Source organism: Dermochelys coriacea, chromosome 6 (genome assembly GCF_009764565.3).
Source record: "Dermochelys coriacea isolate rDerCor1 chromosome 6, rDerCor1.pri.v4, whole genome shotgun sequence".
NCBI classification, from domain to species: domain Eukaryota; kingdom Metazoa; phylum Chordata; order Testudines; family Dermochelyidae; genus Dermochelys; species Dermochelys coriacea.
Genome location: NC_050073.1, coordinates 85,459,432 through 85,471,997, shown reverse-complemented (window position 1 = coordinate 85,471,997; position 12,566 = coordinate 85,459,432). Strand labels below are relative to the sequence as shown.

Genomic DNA, 12,566 nt, shown 5'->3' with positions numbered 1-12,566 from the left:
CTGGCTGCATCCTCAGCTGGACCATCATCCACTCCTCTCGCATAATGATAGAGGCGCCTCTGGCCCCAGCTTGAAGATACTACCTTACACTGGCCACCCCATCACACAAGGCAAAACAGGCAGGTGGAAGTTTTTATTGAGCCTTTATTAAAAGGAAAGTTATAAAAAGAGGTTGGGGTGAAGAGCCCCCAGCAGCAGCTCCATGTGAATTAGTAGACAGTGCAAATCACTGGTTAGCAAGAGTCATCCCTGCAGTGATGCTGCATGCGGTTTGGGTTTGTGCCTGCACCGAGGAAGCATTCTCCCAGCTGTAGAGTTGCTGGCCACCGCTGGGCCAAGGAGACACCAATGCTCATGGAAGACAAGTGGCAGGGCCAGTCCCCCCTCTTCAGCCTCCATTGGCTCTGGATGGCAGATGCAGGTTGCAGGAACACTCTGGTCATGACTGAGTAGGAGAAAAGCAGAGGGATGCAGCAGCATTCTATCAGGACAGGCACTCAAGGGTTAACAGGCAGCAGCTGACACCAGCCCCATTGTATGAGAGAGAGAGATCCCTTGGTGATGCTCATTTCAAGGGACAGAAACCCGCACAGAGCTCCAGCAACATGCTGCTCATCCACTGCCACCAATGGCTGCCAGACTCTGCCCCCTCTTAAGCTGCAGGGATTTGAGCCCTCTGCCTATTGATGCCCCTGCAGCAACTGTATCTCAGATTTGGGACAACACAGAGCCGGCTGCTTAGAGGCTGCAGAATTTTGAAGCAGATGCCAGGAAATGCTCATTATGTAAGAAGAGTCTGACCTATGTTTTCACTTCTACTCTCCCCTCCCCCAAAGCCACCAACAGGGCAAGCAGGGCTCCTTAGCTGGTGATCTGGACAGGTATCTTCCAGCAGAATAACATCTCATTTTGGTCATCAAGCAGCTCCCACTTGACGATCAGTTTAATCTGGAAGAGACAAAGGATGTGAGTGTGCAGGGAGTTGCCCTGGTCCTCAGGCATGGAGGCAGTCTAAGTTTCTTTGTGAGGTGGGGAAGGAGAAAACCCACCCCTCTGCCCCCAATTATGGGAGGAACTGCACCTCTGGAAGCAGACTGGGAGCCAGGTGAGCTGCAGCAGGCTAATTCCAGCTACGCTGTACACCAGGAACATCTTGCATGCTAAGCAGGGTTGGCTGGGAGATCTAAGGACTAGGACTCCACCCTCCAAGTCAATACTGACCTTACTGTGGTGATGGAGGGCCTTGAACTGGGTCTGTTAAGAAAAGTCCCGGCCCTTTGAGCTGAAATTTTCATTAAGCTCCCCCACCACCATGAGGCACTAGGGCCAGGAGGGAAGAGCTGGAGCAGGGCCATGACTGAGTCACAGGCTCTGGAAGGAGCTTATCTGGAAGCACTGCCCAGAAAGCAGCCTGCAAACATTGTACACACCTTCCCCAACCCCTGCAGTCACAACCTAGCTGCTCCCCCTGACAGGCCTGGCCTGGCATGGTATCAGGAATTGGAGATGGGTCTTGGAGAGAATGGTGCATGGCGCAGAGGTGACTGACAGGTGACCTCCCATGCACCCCTTATTCCCAATGGTAAAAGGGCCTCCTTGCTGAAAGGCATGCTGTGGGGCTGAGCCCTGACCAGGCTGGGTAGCTCTGAGACCTGGAGCTGGCTTGTGGGTACTTACACTGGGGTACTCGCTTTTCACAGGCAGCTTGTTCAGGTAGCTGTAGGAATGGCCTTTCTCAATGGGGCACTGGATCCCACACTTGCATCCATCAGGCTCAGGGATGGGAAACGGTATGTCCACATGGAGCATCTCCCCATACACCTTCGCTTTGCTGCCCTGGCTCTCGATCTCTGCAGACAGGGAAAGGGATGAGAGGGAGATGAGCAGCTGCCCACAGCTACGGAGCTATTAGGGCAGGGCACCATTTCCACCCCATGCAGCTCATAGGGATGCAATGTAGGATGAGGTCACCAATAGATGCTCTTCATTTCTTTCCTGCTGTGAAGACACTTCCCAGCCATCCTTCCCCACATCTCCAACTGCTGCAGGAAAGTCCCAGGGATGAAAAGTGGTTACCTCCCCTTCTGCCCTCCCATCTCCACCCACCGCTGCAGAGAAGCCACCACCCCCACAGAAGCTCAACCCCTAAAGTAGCATGTTCTGCTCTTACTGCTGGAGAAGGTGACATTGACGCTGTAGGACATCCCTTTCTGGAGCTGGCAGGGCTGTGTGGGGCAGGGGCTCACATTCACTTCTGTGATGCTCCCATCTTTGGAGCCTGCAAGAACAAACAAGAACTTGGTCATTTGAGGGCCCTGTTACTCATAGTCAGAGGCCTCCAAGCAGCGTAACACCCAGTCCTAGTGTACATGACATGAGCATACCAGCAATGCCAGACATGGCATAAGACATACACGCCCCTCAAAGCAAAGAGTCTTGGAGACTAATGAGGCTCCAGCTAGAGTTACTTTGTGAACAAACTGGAGAGAGTCCAGAGGAGTTCAACCAAAATGAGAAGTTTAAGAAATATGACCAATGGCCAATTCTTTCAACCCTTCCTCCTGTTTAGTCGAAAGAGGAGAAGGCTGAGCAGGGACCGGATAAAACTTCAAATATGTAAAAGGTTATTATAATAGGACAGTGATCAATTGTTCTCCATGTCCACTGAATGTAGGACAAGAAGTCATCAGCCTAGTCTGCAGCAAGGGAGATCTAGATTAGACACAAGCTTATTAATCATGAGTAAGGCTACGATTTAGTCACGGAGGTCGCTGGAAGTCACAGAAACCATGACTTCAGCTTGTGGCGGTCGGGAGCTGCAGAGTTCCCTGCCTTCTGCAGGAGCAGGGAGTTGCAGGGTACCCCCACTGCCTCTGGTGGTCCCGTGGAGTTCCAAGCCATTGCAGACAGTGGGGGTACCCCAGAGCTCCCAGACATGGCAGGGTACCCCACAGCTCCTGGCCATCGTGGGCCCAAGCTGCAGGTGGCAGAGGTACTTTGGAGCTCCTGGCCACTGTGGGTGGTGGGGTGACCCCACAGCTGCAGGCAGCGGGCCCCCACACCCAACCCACAGTGGGGGGCCCCCTCAGCTTCTAGCCCCACTGCAGGCCATGTGGGGACCTGCAGATCCCCATTTTGTCACATATTTTTAGTAAACATGAGGTACAGGTCACTGCTTCAGTGTACTTTTCTTTATTGCCTGTGACCTGTCCCTCACGTTTACTAAAAATATCCGTAACAAAATCTTAGCCTTAATGATGAGGGTAGTTAAACAATGGAAGAGGTTAACTAGGGAGGCAATGGAATCCTCATCTGTGGAGGGTTAAGACAGGTTGGACAAAAACCCCTGTTATGGATGCTCTAGGTTTACTTGGCCCTGCCTCAGCAGAGAGAGTGGGGATGGGGATGATGATGGACTAAATGACCTCTCTAATTTACATGGCCCAGAGATGTTGGGAACTTTGCACAATGAGGAGACTCACCCTCTCTGCACAAAGAAGATGCTTTGTGATTAGGTTGAAGTAGGACAAATTGGGGGGTGAAGAGGAAGGGGGAAGCAAAGATGTGGATTGCTTAGGTTTGAAAGTTTCCCTAGGGAAGGAGTGGGAGTCCTATTAGGTGGGACAACTATAAACCTTGCCAGGGCAAGATCCATACTGGCAAATTGGGTTTTAGCAGCTCTAGCTCTGAGTTTTGCATTATTTGTATTCAGTGGCACCAAGTCAAACTTTTGGGAGGGGTAAACAAATTCCAGTCCCCACCCCTCCTCCATCAGGGACCCCATTCTACTCCCCTGTCTCTCTCTCTCACACCCACCCACCCTCTTCAGGGACCCTCTCTCTTTTTCATAGATACCAATCCAGAAGGGATCACTGGGATCATTTAGTCCAGGGGTTCTCAAACTGGGGGTCAGGAGGTTATTACATGAGGGGTCACGAGCTGTCAGCCTCCACCCCAAACCCTGCTTTGCCAGCATTTATAATGGTGTTACATATTTTTAAAAAGTGTTTTTCATTTATAAGGCGTGTCGCACTCAGAGGCTTGCTATGTGAAAGGGGTCACCAGTATAAAAGTTTGAGAAGCACTGATCTAGTCTGACCTTTTCTGTCACACAGGCCATAGACCTTTGCCAAAATAATGCCTGGAGCATATATTTTAGAAATTGCCAGAGTGAGAACCCACCACAGCCCTTGGTAGGTTGTTCCAATGGTTAATTACTTACACTGTTAAAAATTTAGTGTGTCAAGGTGCGTGAGGTAATATTTACGCTTTATTTCCAGTCTGAATATGTCTAGCTTCAAATTCCAGCCACTGGACTGTGTTATATTTTCTCTCCTAGACTGAAGAGCTCATTATCAAATGTTGGTTCCCCACTTAGGTACTTTTAGACTATAATCAAGTCACCATTGCATGAGTCGACGCTATCTGGAAGTGAGTTCTTGGCAGTCCCTGTGCACCAGGTTGCAAAACCATTTGGCCTGGCAGCCCTCCATCTGGACAGAGAAACGTCTGGGCCAAGTTTGAGTGGCATTGTAACCCTATGCATCAGGTCACAATGCCACTCACTGAAATTTGGCCCGGCTGTGTCTCTGTCTGTACAGAGGGATGGCTGGGTCAAATTTCAGTGGCATTGCAATGCTCTGGACCGCTCCTGCAGCAAAGTGCAAAAAACAGGGGAGGGGGATGGAGGGGGAGGAGGGAACATGACATGTCCCATTCCCCCCCACCCTCCCCAATTGGCACCACAGTTTGTACTGGGCTATAAATGATGCTTTTCAATGGTCCATAGAGAAAAGCAAAACCCTGCTCTGGAACAGAGGGAATCCGAGTGGGTGTGTAACAGCGACAGACCCTGGGTGTCGGCGGGCGGGATTGAACCTGGGACCTCTGGAGCTCAGTGCATGAGCCTCTACCACGAGCTAAAAGCCATATGGCCATTAGCTAAGGCTGTAGAGCAAACTCATTAATCCCTAAGTGGTCCGAGTGCCACTAGATGGGACAGAACACCACACCCACGAGGTTTGTGGGTTACAAGTGCAGGGCAGCATGAAGCAGCCAGGGCAGCAGAATGACCTGCTGGGGTGTAACAGGTGGGATTTCAGGAGATGGCAGCACAATGTACCTCTCCAAGCCTTTTCTCTAACTACATTCATGGGGAGACAATGCCAGCCACGGGGGCAGCATGGGCCTGGTGAAGGAGATTAATTAACACTTAGGATTGGAAGAGACACTATTAGGACCATCTAATCCAGCTCCCTGGTACTAGCACAGGATTGTTCCCCACTTCTTCTAGCGCACTGGCCTCCAGCGATGGAGCTGAGGACAAGGCAGTGGGCAGAAGAAAATACTGGGTGAGGTGCAGGGACTGCAGGGGAAGGTGGAAATATCAGCTTCTTTAGGTAAGCAGGGCAGAGACAAGAAGGGGAAGCTGGGGTTTAGTGGGAAAGTCAGTGCAGAGATTCAAGGAGGAGGAAACATGGTAAGAATAGCCAGAAAGGAAGATCACGTGGGATGAAATGGAGGGGAGAGGGAGGAATCTGCAACTGTCACAACAGGAAAACAGCAGAGGACGAACTAGCGGATGAGCAGTGGGGAGAGGAAAGGACACTGGTAGCAGAGAAGGGAGTTATAAGTCAACCCTGGCCTTGGTAGGATAGAAAGGAGGCCAGGCTCTGCTTGGTGACAGACATGACAGTAGTGTCCACAGAGGAAGAAGGGGGACTATTTAAATGGCCAAGTGTCCTCACTCTGAGTTCTAGTGACTATGAAGAGTTTTGTCTTGTCTATACCAACGCATGCCTGAAATGTCCTTCAGGGGAGGGAACAGACTACATGCTGGGCCTCTCTCTGCAGCCACTTCCGGGTATACACAGACAGACAGACTCTGCTGCTGTTTGTAAGACTGAATGGGACAAGGCAAGTTTAGTAATATTTTTCAAATAGTGTTTCACCTGGGAGCATGGGAGTGCAGCACAAGATCAATTAAACCTTCCCGCTGCCCAAAGGCCCTCATCAGCAACTGTAGTGCTTTCAGTGGGTGGGCATGCACTAAGCAGGCCCTAAAGACAGGCGGTGGAAGACAAAGACAGCATTGAGTATTTATTAATACCAGGGAAGTCCGAGTCTCTTGCAGAGTACAATGCTATGACAAAGCTTTAGAGTTCTCTGGCTTCACTGCATTGGGGGAGAAATTTAGCTTTCACTTAGTTATTGGGATATCAGTTAAGAAGGTTTATTACTAAACTCAATGTGACCAACACAAAGCAGCCTTGGAGATATCTTTCTAATTAGCCAAAAAAGTCCTGCTTTCCAGTCTCTTCTCGGCCTTTGAGAAAAAGCAATCTGTCATTTTACAATGGCCACCGTATCTTGTTTATGGAGGCCAGAGGTGAGTTAGACTGGAGGGAGGGAAGGTCACTTCATCCCTTTATTCTCCATATCATCCTTGTCTTTATTTTAACAAACACTGTGTCATTGTGACCTCCCCTCAGAAGCTACATATTGAGCAATGGTTCATATAAAAGCCGATACATAATGTTTGTGTTGGCTTATCAACAGCTCTGCCATCATCCATTAGGATTCCTAGGTCTTTCTCAGCATGACTGGTCACTGGTTTCTCCCTCCTCCACCCTGGGAGGGGGTGAGGGGAGAATTCACATTAGGAACCTATCTGAATCTTTAGGCATCTAAATACCATTAAAAACCACCCCCTTCCTGCCTTTATTCTCCGTAGGCCTCTGTGTTATTTCTCTGCCCTGACTGGTCTCTGAACACTACCCAATGTAGTGTTATTGCTCAACTTTGCTGATATGCTCTTTATGCACCTCTTTCAGATCAGTGAGATTGTTCCACAAGATGGCCGTGCCTGGATCAATGTAGCTTACAGAATCCCAGTGGATACCAGCCCCTAACTTGGTATCTTGCCATTTATCATTACCCATTGTTCAGAGGCGGTTATCACTACAGCAGCCTCTCTACCAGAAGCAGGGCCATAAAGTACAAGGTGCAGAACAAACAAGACACGTCCCTTTCTGAATTTAGCTCCTTAGGTGCCTAACTGGCCCTTTAGGCCCAACATTTAGGTGCCACTGGCACTAACAAAACCCCTGCTCAGCTGCTGCCTAACTCTGTAGGCACCTTTAGGGATTTAAACTCCTATATTTCTGCCAGTGGGCATGCACAAAACCATCTCAGTCCTAATGCCACCTCACAACTAACAAGGTGCTTAGAGCCCTTGCTCATACCTAAGCCCCAGTGGGATTCTCTTCTCCCTCTTATGGGGCCCAATGCATTAGGCAGGCTCACATTACACATAACTCATACAAAGGACAGCTTGGGGGGTGGCAGGCATGGGTCCCAGATACCCATTAGCCCTGTGGTTACAGTACTCATCTGGGATGTGAGACACTTGGGTTGGAATCCCCATGCTGCCTAATTTGGAGCTGAGAATTGAATTGGATTCTCCCACAGCCCAGCTGAGCGCACTGACCACCACGCTATAGAACAGGGATGGGCAAACTTTTTGGCCTGACTGCCACATCGGGGTTGCAAAATGGTATGGAGGGCTGGGTAGGGAAGACTGTGCTTCCCCAAACAGCCTGGCTCCCTCCCCACCCTTTGATTGCCTCCCTCAGAATCCCTGACCCATCCAACCCCCTGCTCCTTGTCCCCTGATCACCCGCTCCCAGGACCCCCTGCTCCTAACACCCCGCCCTGGGACCCCACTCCCTATCCAACCCCCCTGCTCCCTGTCCCCTGACTCCTATCCACACCCTGCCCCTAACTGCCCCCCAGGACCCTGACCCCCTATCCAACCCCCCCCGCTCCCTGTCCCCTGACTGCCCCGACCCCTATCCACACCCCCACCCCCTGACAGGCCCCCTGGGATTCCTACGCCTATCCAACCTCCCCCCGTCCCCATTTCTCCATCCCCGGACCGGCTCCCCCCAGAACCTCCACCCCATTCAACCGCTCCTTGTCCCCTGACTGCCCCCCAAGATCTCCTGCCCCTATCCAACGGCCCTGCTCCCCGTCTCCTTACCATGCTGCTCAGAGCAGCAGGACTGGCTTATTGGAAAGTCTGGGAGGTGGGCGGGCGCAAGCTGTGCTACCCACACAGCAGCGTAGCTGTGGGGGAGGAGGGACAGCAGGGGAGTGGCCGGGGGCTAGCCTCCCCAGCCAGGAGCTCAAGAGCCAGGCAGCAGGGTCCCATGGGCCGGATGTGGGCTGTAGTTTGCCCACCTCTGCTATAGAGTCAATCTCCCTCTCCAGCCTAATGAATATCTATACAAAGCAGAACAGCTTCCCACATAGCCTGGCGGTTAGGGCACTCCTCTGGAACACAGGAGACCTTGGTTCAAGTTCTTGCTCCAAGTCAGGCAGAGCAGGGACTTGAACTCAGGCTTCCCACATCCCCAGCGAGGGCCCCAGGCACTGGGCTATTAGCTGTGATGGGGTGGGGCACACTCCCGGCTGACCTGGTTTAGGCACCCAATACCAGGAGAAGGTTCATAGCTGAGAATTCCAAACAGAGAGAAGCCTCTGGCCTGTCAGTCAGGTGCTTAGGGCTCAGATCAATGAGGGTTAGTTGCTTAAATAAATATCTTTGTGGATCTGGGCCTTAATCCCCACCCCTTTCCCTTGCATTTCACTCCTGGCTAGCTTAGGTAGCACTCCCCACTCAGCTCGCTGGCTTCTAAGAATCCCTTACATAGATCCTTAAATCTCCCCTGAGGTGAGGCTGCAAATTATTCAACTGGGTGGCAGGGCACCTAAGCATTGCAATGCTTAACTCCTAAATCAACTTTGTGAATCTAGCCTAGGGTCCCTACTCGGACAAGCTTTCAGTTCTAGGATGGCAGCCAGAGAGTTGCTATAGGTTTTTATATAATATATATATACACATACACACACTTCCCTCATTGGTAAGTGTAGATTTTCTTGAACTGCCTCCTTCAGCCTACTTTGGTAAGTGTTTGCTGATTTCTTGCAAGTGTTGTGGCAGGAAGGTTTCAGTCCCATGACAGTGTCAGCTCCAAACCACTTTTAAGTTAATGTTTCAGGAAGATTGGGAAACACTGTTGAATGCAGACAGAGATTATATCTCTGGCCCTCCACTAAGCTATTCATTTTGAAATTCTAACAAAAGCTGGCTAGATGGGGAGAGAGTTGGATGCACATGAGGCTGAATAAGAGAGGTTTTCCCATTGCTCTCAAAGGGGCACTGGGAAACTAAGCTGGAAACTGCAGGAGTTACTTATTCAATGGGATGTGCATGAATTTTCCATGGCTGCTCTCCACGGAAAGAGAGAGATTCAGAGGCTGCTATCTGCATTTAGTGCAAGCCTAACAGAGAAGAGACTGGCTCTGCATGACACCTGGCACAAATCTGGACACTCACTGAATGCTACCTAAACAATTAACATGCAGCAAAACGGTTTGGAGAGCCAGTGAAGCTTGAAGCAAGAAATGCAGGTGCTTTATGGATCTCCTCACTGTAGGAGCCCAGTCCCTAAATTCACCCTTAGCTCAACAAGCACAGAACCGCTGCTAGGGAAAGTCTCTCCTTGGTTTCTCATCGACATAGCAGCCACCAGTCTGTAGCCTAGGACCTAAAAGAGGAACACGGAGGGAGCGTGCAGCGTCTTACAAGTGTTGTCAGGGAGCAACAAGGTTAACCTGCGTAGCTAATGCATCCGATGAAGTGAGCTGTAGCTCACGAAAGCTTATGCTCTAATAAATGTGTTAGTCTCTAAGGTGCCACAAGTCCTCCTGTTCTTTCTGCGTAGCTAAGGACTCCGCTAGGTACCGCAGGAGAGGGTTACAGACACATTAAGTGCTCCCCATGGGGGCCAGCGGATGCTTAGTAGGGGAAAGGTGGAGGAGCCTTGACAGCAACTCCCGGGCGGGCGGGCGGGCGGGGAGGGCGCTAGGAAACCCTCCAGGACCGAGCCAGCCGGAAGGGAAAATACCCTCTCCAAGACTTCCCCGCCCCTTTCACCCCTCCCCGGGTTCGCGGGCTCCTGAGGCGCGAGGATGAGCCGCCCCAGCCTGGCGGGGGGAGGTGTTGTGCGGCACCCGACCCAGCTCGCACGCGGCCCGGGGCCGCAGGAGCCACTCACCGCAGTCCACGAATCTGAGGGGCTCGGCGCGCGCCACGGGGCCCAGGGCCAGGAGCAGAGTCACGGTCAGCGCGAGCATGGTCCCGGCCGGCCTCTAAGCGGGGAAAGGAGGCTCCAGGAAGCGCTGCGCAGCCGGAGCCGCCCGCAGGTCACCTGAGAGCCTGCGGCCCTGGCCCCGCCCCTGCGCTCAGCTGACTGCGAGGGAGCCGCCCCACGGGAGGCGGGGCCGGGCCAAGGGGGTCTGGGGGTGCCCCCGGGCCCAGCCACATCACCGACAAGAAGCTTTTAGCGTGACCCGGCCAGACCTTCGTGGGCCCAGCAGGGCCAGAGATCCGGGCCCGGCCGAGCCGGCCAGAGGGCGTTGCCAACCCCAAGCGTTCAAACGCCCCACGTCAGGCCGCCGGAGACCGGAGAAGGGATTTCTTTACCTACATGCGGGAGTGTTTAGTCCCTTGCTGGTTTGGGACTGCAAGGGCCAGGGCCGTCCCTTGCCATTGGGGTGCCCTACACAGCCCCCCCCCCCACGGGATAGGGCTGGTTGCCAGAGCTGGTGCTACTGGGTATGCAGCACGCAGCTGCCTAGGGCACCATAAAATTTGGGGCTATTTGGTGCCCCAAATTTCTTGGTGCCCTATGGAGCTGCATATTCTGCGTATGCCTAGGGACTGCCCTGGCAGGGGTGCTCGGCTCAGGCTCTCCATCTTCCCCCCACAAAGCCAAGGGCTAGACGCCTCCTTCCCCCACCCTGCCCCTGGTTACAAAATGGGAAGCGGAGGTTCTTGTGTGATCTCTTGCTATCAGGAGTGGAGCTTAAGAAAGACATTATCACAAGATTCATGATTTTAAAAGTCACAAGAGCCAGTAGCACTGCTGGTCTCTGCTGCTGGACCAACTTGTCCCCTGTAGAAGACATGCCAGAGCTTGTGACTAACACTTCTGAAAAGCACTGACCCAGGAGCCATCTTTCACTGAGATCTAACCCCAGAGCAGAAGTGGCAAGGAACAGCTGGGGTGTAAAGCAGCCAGTAATTTTGCACACTCAGTCTAGCTCAGGGATTCTCAAACTTCATTGCATCCTCTGACAACAAAAATTATGACACGACCCCAGGAGGGGGGACCAAAGCCTGAACCCACCCAAGCCCCGCTAGCCTGAGCAAGAAGGCCAAAGCCCAAGCCCATGGGCTTCAGCCCTGGGCAGGGGGGCCTGTAACCTGAGCCAAGCCACCCAGGGCCAAAGCCTGCTGCCCAGAGCCAAAGCCAGAGGGCTTCGGCTTCATCCCCGGGCCCCAGTAAGTCTAATGCCAGCCCTAGCAACTCCATTAAAATGGGGTCCCAACCCACACTTTGAGAACTGCTGGTCTAGTTTATGGAGATTAAGATAGAACCTCCAGCCCTGCCCACCCCATCCCAAAGACTCCCCACATGGTTCCTGGGTACCCTACACAATCACCCTGGCCAGCATACTCAGGAAGCCAGTTTAACTGAGTGGTCAGGGACGCTCCCTTCCTGTAACTGATCAGCATCAGGCCACGTATCGGATTCATTCCTGCTGCCCTCTTACCCCGTCACACATATAACGAGCCTGTAGAGAGACACAAGCAGCCCCCTTGCAGAGTCTCCTCCATGTTGGAGCTGCTGTGGCAGGTGCTCAGCAGGCAGCTTTTCTCAGTGACTGTCAGCGATACTGTCAGTCTGAGCCCCAAACTCCTCCCCTCGCTCTTCCCCACATAGTGTGCATGTGGAGCTATCCTTTTCCACCTGCATCAGGGCAGTAGAGAGAAATAGGCTCCTGGCACTTCCACCCACTGCTCAGGAAGAGGAGAGAGATTGGTATGTGTCTTCCCCATCTACCTACAGCTGCTCCCCATATGGCATTCTTATGTACAGCTTGTTATTGTACTGCCACAGCCTTTGCTCTTCCTGGAGCACCCCTTTTAATGTCATCCCATCCCCTCTGCAGTCTCCTTTGGAATGGAAACTCCTCAGGGCAGAACCTGACTGCCTTTTTGTCTGGCTAGTGGTGTGTTGGGTGCCAGAGGAAGGTTACAGAACCTTCGTTGTTCACCGGGATGCAGTGTTTTACACTAGATTTAGCAAACTTGACAATGAGGTAATTAGTTTGCTATTTGGGAATAAGTACTCCTGGTTAAATGCTGACTAAGGAGAGAAGAAGTTATGCAATTGTAGCATTGAAAGGGTGTAAAACAGGAAAATTGGAGCAGTTTCTGAAGATGATCCAGTGATGGAGGGATCCATAGGACTAATGTGATTAAATTAAAGGAAAGGAAAATGCAGGCTGGATATCCCAACAGCAAGCTGGATTAAGCTGCAGAGTGGTCTCCCATGAGAAGTGGTGGTAACCCCATCCCCTGGGACATTTAAACTAGACTCCTCTGGACTGGAGAGAGGGTCCAAAGGAGAAGTGGCCTATAGTCCTTTTCCATC

The 12,566-nt window shown here is 52.1% G+C and overlaps 1 protein-coding gene across 1 annotated transcript; it reads right to left on the bottom strand.

Annotated features, from left to right (window-relative positions):
• Positions 1–128: 128 nt before the first annotated feature.
• On the bottom strand, positions 129–11,680 carry NPC2 (NPC intracellular cholesterol transporter 2). The gene is made up of 4 exons (XM_038405721.2): positions 10,122–11,680; positions 2,171–2,278; positions 1,678–1,850; positions 129–948 (listed from the first exon to the last, which is right to left on the bottom strand). Exons 1-4 carry the CDS (start codon positions 10,198–10,200, stop codon positions 862–864), a joined length of 447 nt encoding a protein of 148 aa, XP_038261649.1. The 5' UTR covers positions 10,201–11,680; the 3' UTR covers positions 129–861.
• Positions 11,681–12,566: the final 886 nt, after the last annotated feature.